The sequence below is a fragment of the Macaca nemestrina genome, chromosome 11 (genome assembly GCF_043159975.1).
Source record: "Macaca nemestrina isolate mMacNem1 chromosome 11, mMacNem.hap1, whole genome shotgun sequence".
In the NCBI taxonomy this organism is placed as follows: domain Eukaryota; kingdom Metazoa; phylum Chordata; class Mammalia; order Primates; family Cercopithecidae; genus Macaca; species Macaca nemestrina.
In genome coordinates, this window is record NC_092135.1 from 57,024,350 (window position 1) to 57,048,530 (window position 24,181).

The 24,181-nt window shown below is 40.1% G+C and overlaps 1 protein-coding gene across 13 annotated transcripts in view; it reads right to left on the reverse strand.

Annotated features, from left to right (window-relative positions):
• The window catches only part of LOC105493195 (WD repeat, sterile alpha motif and U-box domain containing 1), a 76,895-nt gene that overhangs the window by 29,759 nt on the left and 22,955 nt on the right, over positions 1-24,181 (reverse strand). For 10 of the 13 annotated variants that reach the window (XR_011609798.1, XR_011609799.1, XM_071072826.1 and 7 more), the window contains 2 exons: positions 22,862-23,041; positions 15,411-15,551 (listed from right to left, as the gene is read on the reverse strand). Coding sequence is in view for 10 of the 13 variants with exons in the window: in XM_071072826.1 (XP_070928927.1) it covers positions 15,411-15,551; positions 22,862-23,041 (321 nt within the window). In the remaining 3 variants the exon portion in view is untranslated. Of the gene's footprint in view, positions 1-15,410; positions 15,552-21,406; positions 21,525-22,861; positions 23,042-24,181 lie in introns of those variants that run through there. The other 3 variants (XR_011609800.1, XM_071072828.1, XM_071072827.1) reach the window with 3 other exon arrangements.

The following is a 24,181-nucleotide window of genomic DNA, read 5'->3' on the forward strand; positions in this document are numbered from 1 at the left end:
GTGACATGATGGCAGCTCACTGCAGCCTCGACCTCCCAGGCTCAAGCAATCCTCCCACCTCATCCTCCCAAGTACCTGGGATTACAGGCACATGTCACTACACTGGGCTAATTTTTTAAAAATTTTTGTACAGAAGGGGGTCTCACTATGTTGCCTAGGCTGGTCTAGAACAGCTTGGCTCAAACAATGCTCCCACTTTGGCTTCCCAAAGTGCTGGGTTTACAGACATGGATTATACTGCACCCAGCCAAGTTTAGGTCTCATTTGTTCTAGTTTTTGTTATTGTAACTTAAGTATTCAGTTACAACTTTTAAGTGCTTTGGTTCACTGAATCTTGTTTAACGTGCTACTTTACAAAATTCATATTGTCTGTAGATTTTCTATTCTTTTCGGCTTTCTACATATACAGTTATATAGAAAGGGTTTTTCCCTTTCAAATTTTTTTTTGGGGGGGTGGGGGGGGTAAGGGGTGGCTAGTATTTCTAAAACAATAGCTGAGAGAGAGCACCCTTTATATTCCTGACTGTAATGGGAATGCTTCCACTGGCTTGTGGGCCAAGGTATATGTATTTTTTATCATACAAGAAAGTCGGCCAGGCTCAGTGGCTCACGCCTCTAATCTCAGCACTTGGGAGGCCGAGGTGAGTGGATCACTTGAGCCCTGGAGTTTAAGACTAGCCTGGGCGACATGGTGAAAGCCCAGTCTCTGGATTGTTTTGGTTGCTTCACATCTGTGCTACTTTTGCCTCCTTATAGAAACGAACACCAGCTGTGCAGCTCCCCCACCTTGGGGTCCTGAGTTCTGGCCCTGAGAGACTGAGGTTCTGAGAAACTCAACTTGTTTCCTCCATCCTAGAGAGGGAAACATGCTTTCTGCAGAAACTGTTACTTGTGACTGCCTTTTGCTCTTTTTCAGATATACTTCACACCATAAAATGCACCCATTTGTGGTTCTTGGTGTATTTCAGAGTTGTGTATCACTCCATCAATCCCATACCCATTAGCAGTCACTGCCCCTTCAGCCCATGGGTGCCTCTGACTTTGTCTCTATGGCTTTGCCTGTTTTGGGTATTTCGTATAATGGGACTCATACACTATGCAGCCTTTGGTATCGGGCTTCTTGCACTTAACATAATGTTTCCAAGGTCTATCCTCTATATATTTGTGCATTTTCATGGCTTGGTATTCTATTGTATGGCTATACCACATTTCATGCATTCACTTGTTGCTGGACATCTGGGTTGTTTCCACCTTTGGGCTACTAATAATGCTGCTATGCCTATACAACTTTTGGTATGAGCATGGGTTTTCAATTATCCTGCCTATATACTTAGGAGTGGAATTGTGATGACTTTCTGAGGCGCTTCCAGACTGCTTTCAACAGCAACCACATGCAAAGGTTCCATTTTCTGCACATCCTTGCCAACACGTATTTTCCTACTTTTTGATTTTAGCCATCTTAACAGGTATGACATGGTTTTGATTGGCATCAATGACATTGACCATCTTTTGAAGTGCTTATTGCCAAATAGCGTATCATTAGACGGTTCCAGGGCACCATTACCTACATTAACTTCTTTAATCTTCACAACAACCTTATGATGTAAGATATTGTTAGCATTCCTATTTTACAAATGAGGAAACTGAGGCATGGCCTGAATAACTTTCCAGGGTCACACAGGTAGGCAGCAACTGACCTGGGATTTAAATCCAAGCAGTGTGGCTCCACAGACAATGCTCTTACTCTCCCTGTACATGGGACTTCCAGAAAGGACAACTATAGTAACTAAAATTTTTTAAAAATCTCACTGGACAGGTAAACGGCAGTTAGACAACTGGTAGACAGGTCCAAGAAAAACACCTAGAAAGACTTGAGAGAGAAGGTGCAAGGGATGAGAATGGCTGAAACGTTTCCAGAACTGGTGAAGGGTATGAAAGAGAAAAGTCTACAAAGACAAATAGGAATTAGACAGTATACTTGAACTGCAACTGAAAAGCGTACCTGAAGTCAGAGTATAACCAAGTTAAAACACAGCAAAGGCTCTAAAAAGCAGAGTGGGCAGATCAGGTTTGAATAGACCTGAAAGAAATAATCTAGATGGAACACCTACCAGTGCAGGGCTGGCATTTCTACTCTTTAGCCCCAGTTAACATTTAGTTTTTAGGTTTTCTGTAATTCTAACCAAAATACCACTTTATGTTGTAACATAAAATGATTCTAAAATTTATCTTGGCCGGGCGCATCACTTGAGGTCAGGAGTTCGAGACCAGCCTGGCCAACATGGCAAAACTCCGTCTCTACTAAAAATATAAAAATTAGCCGGACATGGTGGTGCGTGCCTGTAATCCTAACTACTAGGGAGGCTGAGGCAGGAGAATCACTTGAACCCAGGAGGTAGAGGTCTCAGTGAACTGAGATCATGCTACTGCATTCCAGCCTGGGTGACAGAGTGAGACCCTGTCTCAAAACAGATTATCTTGACAGCTAAATTGGCAAAAATGACCAAGCCAAATTTTTTAAAAGATTGGACATAACTAAAGATGTACAGCACTGCCTATCAGTATTAGGAATTTAAGCAAATGTACCTATAAATACGTAACTGGGGATTTTTTTTTTTTGGAGACAGAGTCTTGCACTGTCACCAGGGCTAGAGTGCAGTGGTGCAATCTCGGCTCACTGCAACCTCCACCTTCCAGGTTCAAGTGATTCTCCTGCCTCAGCCTCCCAAGTAGCTGGATGTTCTCTATAGAATCAGAGTAAGAGTTAATTTTACCGACATCCATACCAGGAAATGCTATCCCGCAGATAAGAATGAAGCATGTACTTCTGAATATACTGACAAATGGTGTTTTCTCGGATACACTGTTGATAGCAACTTTTTAAAAGTATGCATCAGGCCAGGCAAAGTGGCTCACACCTGTAATCCCAGCATTCTGGGAGACCGAGGCAGGCAGATCACTTGAGGTTGGGAGATCGAAACCATCCTGGCCAGCACGGTAAAACCTCGTCGCTACTAAAAATACAAAAAATTAGCTGGGTATGGTGGCACATGCCTGTAATCCCAGCTACTCGGGAGGCTGAGGCAGGAGAATCGCTTGAATCCAGGAGGCAGAGGTTGCAGTGAGCCAAGACTGCACTCTAGCCTGGGCAACAAGAGCGAAACTCCCTCTCAAAAATAAACAAAGTATGCATCATAACCCATTTGTTACAGGACACTGTAAATGGATGGAAAAATATCTAGAAGGATATACCTAAATCATATCATTGCTACATGAGAATACAGAAAATAAAAATGAGGTACAAGAAATACAAACAGGTCCTGAAAGTTTTTCTGAGGCAATTAGTTCAATAGATATAAAAATATACATAACGAAAAACTGAAAAAAAGAGTGTTCAATTCAGAAAAATATAGGTGGGAAAAGGAAAACAGAAGAGAAATTAGAATTATATGCTGGCAGGAATTTCTCCACACATGTATCAATAATCACAATAGAAATCGGTTCAATTCTGCTATTAATGATGAGGATTGAGTTTTTTTTTTTTTTTTTTTTTTTAAAAACCCAATCCTCGTTTCCCATAGGAACCACTTATAAAACACAGGAAGGTTAAAAATAAATGAGTGGTAAATCTACAGGGATTATGCTAACAAAAAAAAGCCAATTGAAAGCTCTTTTACTACATGATTCCACTGATAATACCATTTTTGAAATGGAGGACAAATTAGTGGTTTCCAGGGGCTGGGGATGGAAGACAGTAGGGAGATGATGGGTGCAGTTATCATTTGGAAATACTCTGTCTCAACTGTAGTAAGGTAATCACAAACCTCCAGACAGGATAAGACTGTGTAGAGCTTCACACACACAACTAAGCACAAGTAAAACTGGGGAAATCTAAGATCTGTGGGTTCTAGCAATGTCAATATCCTGGTTGTGATATAATAGTATCATTTTGAAAAATGTTACCAGTGGGGAAAGCTGGGCAGATTATACAAGGTATGTGTCTCTATTGTCTCTTATAACAGCATCGATTAAATTTAAAAATAAATGTGTGGTACCAGAAAGGTTAAAATGAAAGACACGGACAATAGGAGAAAGTAAGGCTGTGAAGCAGTTAGAATTCCCATACACTGCTGGTGGGCGTAGAAAGTGGTTTAACCACTCTGGAATGCTGTTTATATATACCTACTCTTAGGAATATAGCCAACAGAAATGCATACATATGTTAACCAAAAACATGTACTGAAAGGTTCATAGCAGCACTATTTGTAACAGCCAACAATGCCCATCAACAGAATGGACTTCTATACAGAAATGAAAATTAAACTGCGTTGTGCAACAATATAGATGAATCTCACAAACATGTTTAAGAAGCCAGACCCAAGAGAGTGACATCCAATAGTAAACTAATAAAGCAATCTATCCTACTACAGTCTAAAGGAGAAAAAAAAAATGTCAATAGACTAAAAATTCTCAACAAACTGGAGATAGAAGGGAACTAACTTGATAAGGGCAGCTGACATAATGGTGAAAGCTGAATACTTTCCCTCTAAGTGCAGGTGAAGGTAAGAATGTCTGCACACCACTTCTTCTCAACATCGTACTGGAAATTCTGACCAAGAATAACAGGAAAAGATTGGAAAGAACGACATTACTTACAGATGACGCACTCCTGTATGAAGAAAGTCTATTAAGCTTCTGTTAAAAAGCTACTACCAGCCCTCCGTATCTAAGGGGTCTGCATCCACTGATTCAACTAACTGCTGATGAGAGAAAAAAAAAAGCCAATATAGGATAACAGCTATTTACAAAGCACTTACATTGTATTGGGCATAAGTAAGCTAGAGAGGATTTGGAGGGACAGGATGTGTGTAGGTCATATGCAAATATTACGCCATTTTATATATGGAACTTGAGCATCCACAGAGTTTTGTATTGAGGGAGATGGTTACTGAAGGATGACTTTACTCAATGTAGCAAGGTCACAAAGTCAATATATAAAATTGTATTTCTATTTGAGCAGATTGTACAGTGTTATAAAAATATGAGCTCCCAATTTTTAGCACTTTGGGAGCACAAGGCAGGAGGATGGCTTGAAGCCAGAAGTTCAGGACCAGCCTGGGCAACAGAGACCCCATCTCTACAAAAATAAAAATTTTTTTAAAGTTAGCCAGGCTGGTAATAGGTGCTTGTGGTCCCAGCTACTTGGGAGGCTGAGGCAGAAGGATCACTTGGGCCCAGGAGATCGAAACTGCAGTGAATTAAGATTGTGCCACTACTCGGGAAGGGGAACATCACAAACCGGGGCCTATTATGGGGAGGGGGGGAGGGGGGAGGGATTGCATTGGGAGTTATACCTGATGTAAATGACGAGTTGATGGGTGCAGCACACCAACATGGCACAAGTATACATATGTAACAAACCTGCATGTTGTGCACATGTACCCTACAACTTAAAGTATAATAATACAAAAAAAGATTGTGCCACTGCATGCCAACCTGGGCACAGAATGAGACCTCATCTCTAAAAAGTAAACATTTAAAACATTTTTTAAAAATGAGCTACTTAAAGATAATTTTGACAAAATGTGCAAAACCTATAAAGGAAAAGAAGCCCTAAGCAGATGCTAATGCAGAGTGACACCATGTTCATGGATTAGAGCAGTTCAACTCCAAACTGATTAAACACCATCCCAGTGAAAATCCTGGCCAGGAAACTGAGAAAGTGTTTCTAACATCTATGTGGAAATGCAAAAGGAGCAAGAATAATCAGAACAGTAAAAGAACTAAGTCATGTGATTTTCACTACCTGACTTCAAGACTTACTATAAAAGTGGCCAGGCACGGCCGCTTGTAATCCCAGCAGTTTGGAAAGCCAAGGCGGGCAGACCACTTGAGGCCAGCAGTTCAAGACCAGCCTGACCAACGCAGCGAAACCCCATCTCTACTAAAAATCCAAAAATAATTTAGCCAGGTGTGGTGTTGCACGCCTGTAATCCCAGCTACTTGGAAGGCTGAGGCATGAGAATCACTTGAACCCAGGAGGCGGCGGTTGCAGTAAGCCGAGATGGAGCCACTGCACTCCAGCGTGGGCAACAGAGCGAGACTGTCTCAAAAAAAAAAAAAAAAAAAAAAAGACTATAAAGCTACAGTAATCAAAGCACTGTGGTAACTGGCCCCTAGATAGACATAAAACTCAATCACACATCATACAAAGTCTAGAAATAGACCTGTGATGTAAGTTGGATGATTTCAACAAACATGCCAAGTAATTCATTAATAAAATGATTTCTCAACAAGTGATGCTGGAACAACTGGATATTCATTTAGGAAAGCCATATACAAAAATGCGAAATAAGTCCTAGACCTAAACCTTAAGTTTTCTAGAAGAAAACAGGATAAAGGTCTCTGAAACCTTGGGATACACAGATTTCTTAGAACTCAAAAAGTATGAAAGAGAAAAATAAGATTTCATTAAAATTAAAAACTTCGTCTCTATAAGAGACATTATTATGAAAGTGATGAGGCAGGCTACAGAGAAGAGAAAATATGTGCAATACATTACCTTACAAAAGACTTGCATCTAAAGAACTCTCACAACACAGTAAGATAATCCAACACAAAATGGGAAAAAGATTTGAAGATATACATTACAAAAAAGATATATGAATGGATAGATAAGCTCACAAAAAGATGCTCAACATCATGAGTCAAGAGGCAAATGCAAATTAAAAGCACAATGAGAGGCCGGGCATGGTGGCTCACGCCTGTAATCCCAGCACTTTGGGAGGTGGGCCGATCACAAGGTCAGGAGATCGAGACCATCCTGGCTAACACAGTGAAAGTCCGTCTCTACTAAAAATACAAAAAATTTAGCCAGACATGGTGGCGGGTGCCTGTAGTCCCAGCTACCCAGGAGGCTGAGGCAGGAGAATGGAGTGAACCCAGAAGGCAGAGCTTGCAGTGAGCCGAGATCCCACCACTGCACTCCAGTCAGGGCAACAGAACGAGACTCCATCTCAAAAAAAAAAAAAAAAACACACACACACTGAGATACCACTTCATATCCACTAAAATGGCAAAATTTAAAAGACTAGCAATACCAAGTGCTGGAGAGGATGTGGAGAAACTGGAAGTCTCAGCTATGAAATTTCAATGGTACCACCACTTTGAGAAACATTTTGGTAGTCCCTTTAAACATCTGCTTATGATACAACCCAGTAATTTCACTCCTATGTATTTAACCAAGAGAAATGAGAAATATCCCGACAAAGATCTGTACGTAAATGTTACAGCAGCTTCAGTCATAATAGCCACAAAGTAGAAAAGACCTGAAAGTCCACTGACAGGTTAATGAATAAACATATTATGGCATATCTATGCAATGAAACATTACTCAGCAATAAATATAAATTACTGATAATACAAGCTACATCAATCTGGAAAGCTGAGAAAAGCAGCCAGAAGGGAATGTCAGATTGGTGTCTTCTCTCAAGGATGAAACTAAAATTTGAGACCTGTCTATGGTCGTGTTTTTTTTTGTTTGTTTTTTGTTTTGTAGAAAAAAAGCACACTGAACATCAGAGTGAATATTAAGAAACCTCTCAATAAATTAGAGACAGAACCCTATTACACTCTTTGCTGCCAGGTTTTCCTGAGATTCACTTTTAATACCTCAATTGCCATTTCTGCTTAAACTAACTCAAGTTGAGCTGCTTTCAACTGCAAACAAGAGTCCTGATAAACCAAAGTCAAAAAATGTGCAGCCACTGCTATACTCACAGCAAATTTCATAGCCTGAAATAAAAATAGCTAATTGACTTTTATTGTTTATTATATGCAGGTACAGCTTTAAGGACCTAATACAGATGAACTCATAACGATAAGACACTACATAATTAGTTCCACTAATAATGTGAACAGTGGACAGCGTATACAAAGTAAGTCCTTCAGCTAATTATCAGAGAAGATGAATAGATGTTTTATACCCAAATATATGTAAATAGTAAGCTAACACGTAAAAAAAATTCATTGCCTCCCTAGCAAAGTAAGGAATATAGTTTCAAAACAACTATTAAGCTGGCAAAAGTAAATGGAGTTATAAAATAATATACAATGATCACAAAACTGGAAAACTAGGTACAATTAGATATATCACTGGCAGCACTCTAAACTGTTTTTTTCCCTGGAAAATAACACATCTAACAAAATGTATCTAACTATTTTCACATTCATAAAACATCCTCAAATTGACTAATTCTGCTTTGTAACATATAACCCATGTAAATAACCCTAAGTAATGGTAAAAACAGAAAGAAATGTGCCAAGATGTCAGCATGCCATTTACAGTGTAAAGATATGCAAGCACATACACATCAACTAACAGAAAAGTCAAACACAATGTATCATACAGCCACAATGGGGTGAAGCTATTCAAAGTGAAAACTCCAGAGGAAGCTGTAGGCCAAAATTAAAAAAGAAATATATATATATATAAATTTGGATTCCCTGCATAATAAAGTATGTGGATCTGTTAATGATTAGGAATATGGAATGATACAACTTTATATTCTTTGTATAAGATTGTTTAAATTCATGATAGACAAACATAAGAGATCTCAACAATCTTAAAAATATAGTATTTTATCTTTACATCCTAGCAACTAAATACACACTTCACAAGTTTAAGTAAAACTTAATCATTGTGTGTCAACTCCACAACTACTCTGTCCAATTTCATTATGAAAGATACAACACTCATTTGTTCACCCAAGGTCTAATTAGTTTTTTAAGAAGAAACTACTTAAGGAGAGTGGTGCCCAAGATGGCCGAATAGGAACAGCTCCAGCCTCCAGCTCCCAGCGAAAGCAGCACAGACGACGGGTGATTTCTGCATTTTCAACTGAGATACCGGGTTCATCTCACTGGGATGTGTCTGGCAGTTGATGCTGGTCCCCAGGTGCAGCCCGACCAGCGAGAGCTAAAGCAGGGCAAGGCATCGCCTCACCTGGGAAGTGCAAGGGGGAAGGGAATTCCTTTTCCTAGCCAAGGGAAATTGAGCCACACAACACCTGGAAAACCGGGTAACTCCCACCCTAATACTATGCTTTACCAAGGGTCTTAGCAAATGGCACACTAGGAGATTATATCCCACATCTGGCCCAGAGGGTCCCATGCCCACGGAGCCTCCCTCATTGCTAGCACAGCAGTCTGAGATCTAACTGCAAGGTGGCAGCAAGGCCGGGGGAGGGGCGCCCGCCATTGCTGAGGCTTAAGTAGATAGATAAAGCCACAGGGAAGCTCGAATTAGGTGGAGCCCACCGCAGCTCAAGAAGGCCTACCTGCCTCCGTAGACTCCACCTCTGGGGACACAGCATAGCTAAACAAAAAACAGCAGAAACCTCTGCAGATGTTAAAGTCCCTGTCTGACAGCTTTGGAGAGAGCAGTGGTTCTCCAAGCACAGAGGCTGAGATCTGAGAACAGATAGATTGCCTGCTCAAGTGGGTCCCTGACCCCTGAGTAGCCTAACTGGGAGACATCCCCCACTAGGTGCAGACCGACACATCACACCTCACATGGCTGGGTACACTCTGAGACAAAGCTTCCAGAGCAAGAATCAGACAGCAACACTCACTGTTGAGCAATATTCTATCTACTGCAACCTCTGCTGCTGATACCCAGGCAAATGGTCTGGAGTGGACCTCAAGCAAACTCCAACGGACCTGCAGCTGAGGGTCCTGACTGTTAGAAGGAAAACTAACAAACAGAAAGGACACCCACACCAAAACCCCATCAGTACGTCACCATCATCAAAGACCAAAGGCAGATAAAACCACAAAGATAGGGAAAAAGCAGGGCAGAAAAGCTGGAAATTCAAAAAATCAGAGCCATCTCCCCCTCCAAAGGAATGCAGCTCATCGCCAACAACGGAACAAAGCTGGACAGAGAATGACTTTGACGAGTTGAGAGAAGAAGGCTTCAGTCTATCAAACTTCTCAGAGCTAAAGGAGGAACTACGTAACCAGCACAAAGAAACTAAAAACCTTGAAAAAAGAATGGATGAATGGATAACTAGAATAATCAATGCAGAGAAGACCTTAAAAGAACTGATAGAGGCCGGGCACGGTGGCTCAAGCCTGTAATCCCAGCACTTTGGGAGGCCGAGACGGGCGGATCACGAGGTCAGGAGATCGAGACCATCCTGGCGAACACGGTGAAACCCCGTCTCTACTAAAAAATACAAAAAACTAGCCGGGCGAGGTGGCAGGCGCCTGTAGTCCCAGCTACTCGGGAGGCTGAGGCAGGAGAATGGCGTAAACCCGGGAGGCGGAGCTTGCAGTGAGCCGAGATCGCGCCACTGCACTCCAGCCTGGGTGACAGAGCCAGACTCCGTCTCAAAAAAAAAAAAAAAAAAAAAAAAAAAACTGATAGAAATGAAAACCATGACACGAGAACTACGTGACAAATGCACAAGCTTCAGCAACCGACTCAATCAACTGGAAGAAAGAGTATCAGTGATTGAAGATCAAATGAATGAAATGAAGCAAAAAGAGAAATGTAGAGAAAAAAGAGTAAACAGAAATGAACAAAGCCTCCAAGAAGTATGGGATTATGTGAAAATATCAAATCTACGTCTGATTCGTGTGCCTGAAAGTGACGGAGAAAATGGAACAAAGTTGGAAAACACTCTGCAGGATATCATCCAGGAGAACTTCCCCAACCTAGTAAGGCAGGCCAACATTCAAATTCAGGAAATACAGAGAACGCCACAAAGATACTCCTCGAGAAGAGCAACTCCAAGACACATAACTGTCAGATTCAGATTCACCAAAGTTGAAGAAGGAAAAAACGTTAAGGGCTACCAGACAGAAAGGTCGGGTTACCCACAAAGGGAAGCCCATCAGACTAACAGCAGATCTCTCAGCAGAAACTCTACAAGCCAGAAGAGAGTGGGGGCCAATATTCAACATTCTAAAAGAAAAGAATTTTAAACCCAGAATTTCATATCCAGCCAAACTAAGTTTCATAAGTGAAGGAGAAATAAAATCCTTTACAGACAAGCAAATGCTTAGAGATTTTGTCACCACCAGGCCTGCCCTACAAGAGATCCTGAAGGAAGCACCAAACATGGAAAGGAACAACTGGTACCAGCCATTGCAAAAACATGCCAAAATGTAAAGTCCATCGATGCGAGGAAGAAACTGCATCAACTAGCAAGCAAAATAACCAGCTAATATCATAATGACAGGATCAAGTTCACACATAACAATATTAACCTTAAATGTAAATGGACTAAGTGGTCCAATTAAAAGACACAGACTGGAAAATTGGATAAAGAGTCAAGACCCATCAGTTTGCTGTATTCAGGAGACCCATCTCACATGCAGAGATACACATAGGCTCAAAATAAAGGGATGCAGGAAGATCTACCAAGCAAATGGAAAACAAAAAAAAGCAGGGGTTGCAGTCCTAGTCTCTGATAAAACAGACTTTAAACCATCAAAGATCAAAAGAGACAAAGAAGGCCATTACATAATGGTAAAGGGATCAATTCATCAGGAAGAGCTAACTATCCTAAATATATGTGCACCCAATACAGGAGCACCCAGATTCATAAAGCAAGTCCTTAGAGACTTACAAAGAGACTTAGACTCCCATACAATAATAATGGGAGACTTTAACACCCCACTGTCAACATTAGACAGATCAACGAGACAGAAAGTTAACAAGGATATCCAGGAATTGAACTCAACTCTGCACCAAGCGGACCTAATAGACATCTACAGAACTCTCCACCCCAAATCAACAGAATATACATTCTTCTCAGCACACATCGCACTTATTCCAAAATTGACCACATAGTTGGAAGTAAAACACTCCTCAGCAAATGTAAAAGAACAGAAATTATAACAAACTGTCTCTCAGACCACAGTGCAATCAAACTAGAACTCAGGACTAAGAAACTCAATCAAAACCACTCAACTACATGGGAACTGAACAACCTGCTCCTGAATGACTACTGGGTACATAACGAAATGGAGGCAAAAATAAACATGTTCTTTGAAACCAATGAGAACAAAGATACAACATACCAGAATCTCTGGGACACATTTAAAGCGATGTGTAGAGGGAAATTTATAGCACTAAATGACCACAAGAGAAAGCAGAAAAGATCTAAAATTGACACCCTAACATCACAAATTAAAAGAACTAGAGAAGCAAGAGCAAACACATTCAAAAGCTAGCAGAAGGCAAGAAATAACTAAGATCAGAGCAGAAGTGAAGGAGATAGAGACACAAAAAATCCTCCAAAAAGTCAATGAATCCAGGAGTTGGTTTTTTGAGAAGATCAACAAAATTGATAGACCGCTAGCAAGACTAATAAAGAAGAAAAGAGAGAAGAATCAAATAGATGCAATAAAAAATGATAAAGGGGATATCACCACCGACCCCACAGAAATACAAACTACCATCAGAGAATACTATGAATACCTCTACGCAAATAAATTAGAAAACCTAGAAGAAATGGATAATTTCCTGGACACTTACACTCTTCCAAGACTAAACCAGGAAGAAGTTGAATCCCTGAATAGACCAATAGCAGGCTCTGAAATTGAGGCAATAATTAATAGCCTACCAACCAAAAAAAGTCCAGGTCCAGATGGATTCACAGCTGAATTCTACCAGAGGTACAAGGAGGAGCTGGTACCATTCCTTCTGAAACTATTCCAATCAATAGAAAAAGAGAGAATCCTCCCTAACTCATTTTATGAGGCCAACATCATCCTGATACCAAAGCCTGGCAGAGACACAACAAAAAAAGAGAATTTTAGACCAATATCCCTGATGAACATCGATGCAAAAATCCTCAATAAAATACTGGCAAACCGAATCCAGCAGCACATCAAAAAGCTTATCCACCATGATCAAGTGGGCTTCATCCCTGGGATGCAAGGCTGGTTCAACATACGCAAATCAATAAACGTAATCCATTATATAAACAGAACCAAAGACAAAAACCACATGATTATCTCAATAGATGCAGAAAAGGCCTCTGACAAAATTCAACAGTCCTTCATGCTAAAAACTCTCAATAAATTCGGTATTGATGGAATGTATCTCAAAATAATAAGAGCTATTTATGACAAACCCACAGCCCATATCATACTGAATGGGCAAAAACTGGAAGCATTCCCTTTGAAAACTGGCACAAGACAGGGATTCCCTCTCTCACCACTCCTATTCAACATAGTGTTGGAGGTTCTGGCTAGGGCAATCAGGCAAGAGAAATAAATCAAGGATATTCAGTTAGGAAAAGAAGAAGTCAAATTGTCCCTGTTTGCAGATGACATGATTGTATATTTAGAAAACCCCATTGTCTCAGCCCCAAATCTCCTTAAGCTGATAAGCAACTTCAGCAAAGTCTCAAGATGCAAAATCAATGTGCAAAAATCACAAGCATTCTTATACACCAGTAACAGACAAACAGAGAGCCAAATCATGAATGAACTCCCATTCACAACAGCTTCAAAGAGAATAAAATACCTAGGAATCCAACTTACAAGGGATGTAGCGGACCTCTTCAAGGAGAACTACAAACCACTGCTCAGTGAAATAAAAGACACAAACAAATGGAAGAACATACCATGCTCATGGATAGGAAGAATCAATATTGTGAAAATGGCCGTACTGCCCAAGGTAATTTATAGATTCAATGCCATCCCCATTAAGCTACCGATGACTTTCTTCACAGAATTGGAAAAAAACTGCTTTAAAGTTCATATGGAACCAAAAAAGACCCCGCATTGCCAAGACAATCCTAAGCCAAAAGAACAAAGCTGGAGGCATCACGCTACCTGACTTCAAACTATACTACAAGGCTACAGTAATCAAAACAGCACAGTACTGGTACCAAAACAGAGGTACAGACCAATGGAACAGAACAGAGCCCTCAGAAATAATACCACACATCTACAGCCATCTGATCTTTGACAAACCTGACAAAAACAAGAAATGGGGAAATGATTCCCTATTTAATAAATGGTGCTGGGAAAATTGGCTAGCCATAAGTAGAAAGCTGAAACTGGATCCTTTCCTTACTCCTTATACGAAAATTAATTCAAGGTGGATTAGAGACTTAAATGTTAGACCTAAAACCATAAAAGCCCTAGAAGAAAACCTAGGTAGTACCATTCAGGACATAGGCATGGGCAAGGACTTCATGTCTAAAACACCAAAAGCAATGGCAACAAAAGCCAAAATTGACAAATGGGATCTAATTAAACTAAAGAGCTTCTGCACAGCAAAAGAAACTACCATCAGAGTGAACAGGCAACCTACAGAATGGGAGACAATACTTGCAATCTACTCATCTGACAAAGGGCTAATATCCAGAACCTACAAAGAACTCAAACAAATTTACAAGAAAAAAGCAAACAACCCCATCAAAAAGTGGGCAAAGGATTATGAACAGACACTTCTCAAAAGAAGACATTCACACAGCCAACAGACACATGAAAAAATGCTCATCATCACTCGCCATCAGAGAAATGCAAATCAAAACCACAATGAGATACCATCTCACACCAGTTAGAATGGCAATCATTAAAAAATCAGGAAACAATAGGTGCTGGAGAGGATGTGGACAAATAGGAACACTTTTACACTGTTGGTGGGACTGTAAACTAGTTCAACCATTGTGGAAAGCAGTGTGGCGATTCCTCAAGGATCTAGAACTAGAAATACCATTTGACCCAGCAATCCCATTACTGGGTATATACCCAAAGGATTATAAATAATGCTGCTATAAAGACACATGCACATGCATGTTTATTGCAGCACTATTCACAATAGCAAAGACTTGGAATCAACCCAAATGTCCATCAGTGACAGACTGGATTAAGAAAATGTGGCACATATACACCATGGAATACTATGCAGTCATAAAAAAGGATGAGTTCGTGTTCTTTGTAGGGACATGGATGCAGCTGGAAACTATCATTCTCAGCAAACTATTGCAAGAACAGAAAACCAAACACCGCACGTTCTCACTCATAGGTGGGAACTGAACAATGAGATCACTTGGACACAGGAAGAGGAACATCACACACCTGGGCCTATTGTGGGGAGGGGGCGGGGGAGGGATAGCATTAGGAGATATACCTAATGTAAATGACGAGTTAATGGGTACAGCACACCAACATGGCACCTGTATACATATGTAACAAACCTGCACATTGTGCACATGTACCCTAGAACTTAAAGCATAATAAAAAAAAATTTTTAAAGAAGAAAAACAAGAAAAAAACTACTTAAAATTCTTCACATTTAAGCAAACTTCTGAGAATTGTCTAAACTTCTTATTCATTTAGCACAAAACATCCCCTGCAACTTAGTATAGCATCACACATACCTGAGGCGATGACTGGATCTTTCATAAGTTCTCTAGTTATTGGACATACAAATTCGTCAGGGATTCCTGAAGAAAGGGATTTAACCTTGGTCCTGAGCTCTTCAATTTTCCTCAGCACTTTACTACGCAGTCCTAGAGATTCTGTAAAGAAATTACTGTTAGGGCTGGAAAACTACTAGTAATCCTTATGCTAGTCATTCACAAATAGTTTGTTGTTGGGGTTTTTGATTTTGAGACAGGGGCTCACTCTTTTGCCCAGGCTAGAATGCAGTGCATAATGATCACTACTCATTGCAGCCTCAACCTCCTGGGCTCAAGTGATACTCCCACCTCAGCCTCCTGAGTAGCTGGGACTACAGGCACACGCCACCATGCCCGATTAATTTATGTATTTTTTATAAAGATAAGGTTTCACTATATTGCCCACGCTGGTCTCGAATTCCTAGGTTCAAGTGATCCTTCCGCCTCATCCTCTCAAAGTGCTGGGATTACAGGTGTGAGCCACCGCAGCCAACCACAAATAGAGATTTTATCTACTACCACCAGAAATCTTCTGACATACTGTTTTACCACATGAACTAGTGTTTTCTTTATACATTCCTTAACAAATCTCTGTTGTATAGAATACTGTTGGTTAAAATATATCAGCAGTTAATAGCTAATTTTAAATAAATTTAGATTCTGAAAGTTCAAGAATTTCAGGTTGCCAGACACTAATATACTCTACAAAATCAGAAAAGGCTCATTACTCTTTACTTACACAACAGAAAATTTCCTAAAAATCATTTTTAAATATGAGTTCAAAACATAAAAATGCCATGTTATATTTTTAAACTTAATGAAATTGGATATATTTGCTGATTCTTATAAGAAGCACAATCACAAATGAAGCTCATCTGTTTGTCCAAACCATATGCATGTTTCACTTGTTTTTATTCTTAACTTAAAAAAAAATTTTAGTTTTAGAAAGTCTAATGTAATTTTAGGAATTTTAGAATTATTGGCTGTTTACACTTTTAGAACTAGTTGACAGTTCTACTTTAGGTTGAAGTAGGTAGAAGAATTAAGATTTCAGAATGCCTCACATAGTTACGAGAAAAAACCAAACCAACTTACTTTCTGTCAGGAGGTAATGCTCCATGAGGTTTATACAGGTCTTAGGACACCCTCTGTTTCAGATGGTCTTTTCGAGGATGTCTGAAAACATCCTTGGAAGCTGGAGATAGTGCGTCCCTCCCTGTGGGAGGGCAGATGTTTCCTGACCACTATAATGTCTTGCCTCCTGGGGGCTATTTTGCTGGTAACCACCTTATAAGACTGGGGGTTTCCCAAGCTCAGGGCTCCTCAGCTGTGACACAAACATAAACCACCACCATGAAACTTAAGAGGGAAAGGGGAGGCTGGGCACAGTGGCTCATGCCTGTAATCCCAGCACTTTGGGAGGATGAGACAGGTGGATCACTTCAGGTCAGGGGTTCAAGACCACCCTGGCCAACATGGCAAAACCCCATCTCTACTAAAAATACAAAAAAAAAAAGTAGCTGGATGTGGTGGCACATGACTGTAATCCCAGCTACTTGGGAGGCTAAGGCAGAAGAATCACTTGAAACCAGGAGGCAGAGGTTGCAGTGAGCTGAGATTGCACCACGCACTCCAGCCTGGGTGACACAGTGAGACTGCCTCAAAAAAAAAAAAAAAAAAAGAGGGGAAGGGGAAACAATCAGAACCTGAAGTGCGAGTGTCTGCTGTGTCACGAGTAATAAACCGTTTGAGTCAGTCTGGGCTCACTGCCCACGTTCATGTGAATGTGGCAAGTTATCCTAGCAGCTCCCTGGCGCCGAGGGTCTGCTTTCCTGTGACTTCCTTCCAATGGGACATGCTGAAACCGAACTCAGGATTTTTAAAACAAGTTTTTTAAAGCGCCACAAACAAATCAATGATTTCCTTACATGTTGAATATGACTGTGCAAAAATATTTATGACTCAAAAAGATTCCCTCAAATTCTTTATGAAATCACCATCCATATTCAAGAGAAAGCTATTTCAACACAGAAGTACTTAAAAGTGCTTAGTTAGGGAAGTACCTCTAAAACGCAGCACAGTGTTATCTGATCGCCACAGCCAGCCTTTAATGTAACAAATCAGAGATATCGAGTCCACCTCTTCCCAGAATGTCCCGTTTCACAATGTGTGTTTTCCAAGGGTTAGCTGGCTGTGTGTTTTTACTTTGCCAGGCAAATACAATGGAAAGCTTAAGAGGAGTTATAAGGATGGATCATGTATTCAAAGCTAAGTAAGGTGGAAAATAAGAGTAGAGATAGATAACAGGTACACAAGATTAACAGAATAAAGGTTAGGATAAGATCAAGATTTGCTGAAGTGGGGTATTGGATGAGATGGTAGAAAATGTATCATGACTGGGTTATGCTTCCTGAAAATCTTCCACCTGGGTAGAGACATGGCTTCAAAAACTGTCCTAAATGTTTCTAGAACATGTTTGCAAGAAGACAGTAGACATCTTGTTTAAAGAGATAATTATATAACTTATAATATGAAAAGGAGGCTGGGTGTAGTGGCTCATGCCTATAATCTCAGCACTTGAGGCACCGAGGTGGGAGCACTGCTTAAGACCAGGAGTTTGAGACCAGTATGGGCAACACAGCAAGACTCTTTCTCTACAAAAAATGTTTAAAAGTTAGCTGGGCATGGTGGTGCATACCTGTAGTCCCAGCTCTTCAGGAGGCTGAGGCAGGAGGAGCTACAGAACCCAGAAGCTAGAGGCTACAGTGAGCCATGTTCATGCCACTGCACCCCAGCCTGGGCAAGACAGTGAAACTGTCTCTAAAAACATTAAGAAAAAGAAAAAAATATAGGAGCAACTACTGTTCTTTAAAAAGCATATTTTCCTGTCAAAAATATTCTACATGTGTGCTAATACTTAGACTGCTTATAATATTTACAATAGAGAACACAGAAGGCCTAATTCAAAATTCCCCAGATAAGGTTAAACTGGGTGTTATCCTTGTCCAATCCTAATGTCATTTAGAAATGAAGTCAGATCACCTTGCCCTCAGGGATGCTTTTAGTTAAACCACATCCCCAGAGCTCTACCAGAAACAAACATCTCCGTTTGTGATCGGGGGTTCAGAATAAGTCTTATACACTCATACAATTGCTGAGAAAGAAAGGACCCTTACCAGCTAAGCTAGTAAACCCTTGGTACCAGTACTGGGCAATATCTGGCTATTACTGACTATAATCCTGAAAAGACATCTTCATGACAAGTTAAAACCACCCAACTCTGGAAATGCTACATCACTGAGAGTCTGATGAAATCTAGAAACTAATAACCATCAAATATACAAGACTAAATTAACGGATATAAAACTCAACCCTGAAAACCTCTGATGAAACAGAAGGTAACTGGGTTCTGGAGTGAGAGCTGGGAAGTGACAGTGTAGAGCAGAGATGTAGGTGCATGAATGAGACAGAGACCTTCCTACATGTGTCCTTTACTCTCCCAACTTTGTCCTGTAAGTACCAATGCCACAGCAGCCCCAGCTGGAGGCCAGTTACCAGGACAGCACGAGCGCCTGGAATTGAACAAGCACAGGCCACCAAGCTGGTTACTGACTCACCTCTCCCCTGCCCTGACAGAGAACAACAGAACCAAACGCTGGTTTCTTACAAAGAAAACTAAAAATCTGCTTTTAAAAATTATATTTTTTAATTTAAAAATCAAATTTCTACATAAAATGATCAAGAGAAGACACGAAACCTATATTAAGAATGGAAAATACAGCTTAGGTACAGGGGGAATTTTTAAGAGGATATTAAGAACAGGATAGAAGCAGTATAGTTTTTTAATTTCTCTGAAAAAAACACAGCAACTAGATAAACTCAAATTGCATGGACATTTCCAACAAAACAAGGTAGCGAGACATCTCCACGAACCCTACAATATGCCTGAGTGAGGACAAACCATTAACACCCATAAAGACCTGTGGTTGGCATCTGTGTAGAAGAAAGCAACAGGATATCTGATGGGCCTGAGCAAATGAGACCCCAGCGTGTCCAGCAAGTAAGCACTGGAAAGGAGAGTGAGCCAACTTCAGACAGCAGCTGACCACGGAGGGTTATGCCCTTCCAACAGGGGGTCAGTGCACAGTAACTAGATTTGAACAGCCTATTTCACTTTAATCACATATAAACAAACAAACAAAAACTGTAAATGTTCAATTACTCAACAATAAATGCAGTTACCCAGGCAACAAGTGAAATCTACATAACGAATTAATAAGAACTGAAACATGAAACTTTCAAAATCCGAGGATATAAAGACAGGTGATGTATTTAAATTTCTAAATTTTAAATTAGAAAATGATAAAAATGTCTTACGTGCTTTTATGATTTCTTGGAAAGAAGAGTAAACAGAGAGTGAACCCTTTGAAAAAAATCTCGTTCCCAATTAGGCATCTATGGTTGATGATTATCTGAACATAATCATAAATACCAACATGATACACAATAGTTCCTTGGCATTTGTCATTTTAAGTTTCTATCATTTTATCTTCTATACAGCAATTCCAAACTCCAAGATATGTAGCAATCTGCCATATTCCCAAAGCCTAGATATAAACTGAGGCCAATGAGTAGCTAGATGGAAGCTGTGTGGCTAGTAGTAGACTCACTCGTTGTGTAATATCACATCTCAAAGTGACTTTCCTACTCTTAACCCTTCACACTCTATGCCTTTTGAATGAGATATTAAATGTTATAGTAGTCACAAATTCATAGAAAATGTCTTAAGATATATCCCTCTCAACATCAAGGATCTCTTGAACCTGTACTCTGTCTGGACATTCCTTATACAAACCGTTCTAGATATAAGGAATTATTTCCTAACTAAAGCTGTATGTCTGTTGTACCCTAGGCTTCCATTAACACAATCCTAGAAAATGACTATTATCCTTGGGTAAAGCTCCAAAGTCAAACATATTCAAGTCTGCAGAAATTTCATTTATTGTGTATTTACAAAAGACCCACTGAAAATAGATTTGATAAACTGCTCAATTCCTTAAAAATAATTTAAATGTCAAACATAATAGATATACGACATTGGTCTCAAACCCTCCAATATACTTTACTGCACAGTTAATCAACTTCCTCCATTTGCTGAATGTTAAACTCAGATTTATTCACATTGACATAGCAGCTGTTTTAAATAGTTCAAGGCAAATGCAGGTAAAATAGATATGCATTAAAACAAAATTCAGTAGCATATATACTTGTTGGTTCACCTCAACACATTTGCTTCTAGACCAAATTTAATTCTCTATTCGTGCAATTTACTATTTTGAGGGTCTATTTTTCTTAAAATTCAGGACTAAAAGAAATTCATTATAGCTTACAATACCATTTATAGATTAGTTAGCTGCTTGATTCTTTATAATGAAGGTTGCAAAAACCTTAAAATACATTAGAATGATATCAAAAATAAATGTTATAGTCTATTTTTACTACTTTATTCTATGTCTAATTTGTTGAGCTTGCTAGATCTCCAAATCTTAAACACAAGCTTAAGAGTCCTTATTGACTAGAAAATGTGCAACATTTTTGTCTCCATTCTTAATGGTTTTTCAAATTCACCTATTAGACCATCACAGAACTTGTTTAAATTGTATTTTAATTTTGGCTTGGGCCTGACACTTCCAAAACCCATTTCACTGAACTGTGAAGTAAAATGATTACTACGGTTAAACCTGAGACTCATCCTTCAAAAACTAATTGAATCATTAATTGATCATTAACTGAATCCTACAAGAATGTCTTATTCTTGGCCAGGCGCAGCAGCTCATGCCTGTAATCCTAGCACGTTGGGAGACTGAGCCAAGAGGGTCACTTGAGGTCAGGAGTTTGTGACCAGCCTGGGCAAAGTAGTGAGACCTCATCTCTACAAATAATTTTAAAAATCAGCTGGGCACGGTAGTACATGCCTGTGGTTCCAGCTACTCACGAGGCCGAGGCAGGAGGATCACTTGAGCCTAGGAGGTTGAAGCTGCAGTAAGGTGTGATCATGCCACAGGACTCCAGCCTGGGCAATAGAGGGAGACCCTGTCTCAAACAAACAAAAACCTAGAATGCCTTATTCTTTATTTAGCTAGTTATAAAAACAGAATTGTATTTCTATTGTTTTTATATGCTTTTCTTATGTTTTCAAACATCCTTTGTTGAATCTGAAATTATTTCATATTGTCAAGTACTTCCACTTGATAAGGTACCCTTAAGATTCATTGTGAGAGATTAACAAGAAATTAAGATGCTAAATTCACGAGATTTTTTTTAAAAAATAAAGCTCCTACTCTATTACCTACTCTCAGAAAAAAAGAGGAAGTTAGAAAGGAAATATTTTATCAGAGAGAGATGCTGGGTGCAGTGGCTCATGCCCATAATCCCAACACCTTGGGAGGCCACGGCTGGAGGACTGCTTGAACTCAGGAGTTTAAGACCAGCCTGGGCAACAGGGAGACCTCATCTCTACAAAAAATTTTAAAAATTAGCTAGGCGTGGTAGCTTGTGCCTGTGGTCCATTACTTGGGAGGCTGAGACGGGAAGACCACTTGAGCCTGGGAGGTCAAGGCTGTAGTGAGCTGTGATGCACCACTGCACTCCAGCCTGGGCAGCGGAGTGACACCCTCCTATCCCTTCCCCTACCCCCCCCCCGACACACAAAAAGAGATAGAAAAGTGACTGTAACTCGGCCAGGCGTGGTGACTGTACTCAGCCAGGCGCGGTGGCTCACACCTGTAATTCCAGCACTTCGGGAGGCTGAGGCGGGTGGATCACGAGGTCAGGAGATCGAGACCATCCTGACTAATACGGTGAAACACCATCTCTACTAAAAATACAAAAAATTAGCCGGGCGTGGTGGCGGGCGCCTGTAGTCCCAGCTACTCGGGAGGCTGAGGCCGGAGAATGGCGTGAACCCAGGAGGCTGAGCTTGCAGTGAGCCGAGATTGCGCCACTGCACTCCAGCCTGGGCAACAGAGCTAGACTCCATCTCAAAAAAATAAATAAATAAAAATTAAAAAAAAACAACAACTTGTTTTTGGTAAAGATCAAGTACCCAGAATATATAAACAACTCTTACAAAGTCAACAACAAAAAGACAACCCCGTTTAAAAATGGGCAATGGATCTGAACAGACATTTCTCCAAAGAAGATATATAAATGGCCAATAAGCACTTGAAAGATGCATGTCATTAGGTAAAAGAAAATCAAAACCACAATGAAACTCCACTTCACAACTGCTAGGATGGCCATAATCAAGAAGATGGGTCATTAGTGTAGTGCCAGAACATTAAGAAGAAACCATTAATGCAACAAAATCCAACTGCAGAGTAATTTGGTAAAAGTTGTTTTGAAGATTGCCTATCTTTCACTAAGCTTACCAATTTTCAAATCATCAGCCAGACTTTCTTTTGTAAGATTCAACAGTTCTTTTCCATCAATGTTATTCATCTTGAAAATACCAACGAGATCTTTTAAATCTTGTGCACAAAGCCATGTTGAGACATCCTCCTCTGACCAATCTTCAGTAAATTGCTTCAGCTGATCTTCTGTGCTCCTTGCTTAAAATAAACAGGTAAGTGAGATAACAAAAAAGTATTTCCTTTATAAACAATCTCACTTTGAATTAAAAGTAAACAAAATTTCCTTAAATCTGTGTTTTATAGCTGGGTACAGTGGCTCATGCCTATAATCCTAGCTACTCGAGAGGCTGAGGCAGGAGGATCGCTTGAAGTCAGGAGTTCAAGACTGGCCTGAGTAACATAGGGAGGCCCTGTCTCAAAAAAAAAAAAAAAAAATTGTTTTACCACTTTAACTTCCTTTTGGAACATTTTCTTTTTCACATCAGGAAAACAATTTTTTATTATATAAAATTCACACTAGCAAAGGTATTCTATTTGCTCCATCATCTCTGTATCAGCACCACTATTTGGTTAATTCTGACAGTGATAAAAATGAAACTCCTAAATTATGTGCCAGTGTTGCTTGATGCCAAAAATAAAACCAACAAAATACAATGATAATTTCTATTTTGTCCTGAGGCTATATTTACCTGAAAAATTAGTATGGAGTATAAACAAATAACTTACAAACCATGGGAGGTGTGGGACACATGAATGTGCACCGAAAGCATTTACCAACAGCTTTCACACAGCCCAGCCACTTCAACACTGGCTTCTCTAAAATTATTATTATTTTAGAGATGGGGTCTCACTCCCTTGCCTAGGCTGAAGTACAGTGGCATGTTCTCAGCTCACTGCAGCCTCGTGACCTCCTGGGCTCAGGTGATCCTTCCCACCTCAGCATCCCAAGTAGCTGGGGCCACAGGTGCACACCCCCATGTGTGGCTAATTTTTGTCTTTTTTGTAGAGATGGTGTTTCATCATGTGGCCCAAGCTAATCTCAGACTCCTGGGCTCATGTAATCCACTCGCCTCAGCCTCCCAAAGTGCTGGGATTATAAGTGTGAGCCACCAAGCCAGGCCAAATTATTTTTAAATGACATTAAATTTGGATGCATACTTTCTATTGAGAAAAGCAATGTGAATAACCTGTCAAATGATTTACTAACTTTTTTTTTTCTTTTTTTTTTGAGACGGAGTTTCACTCTTGTCACTCAGGCTGGAGTGCAATGGCACGATCTGAGGTCACTGTAACCTCCGCCTTCCAGGTTCAAGTGATTCTCCTGCTTCAGCCTCCCGA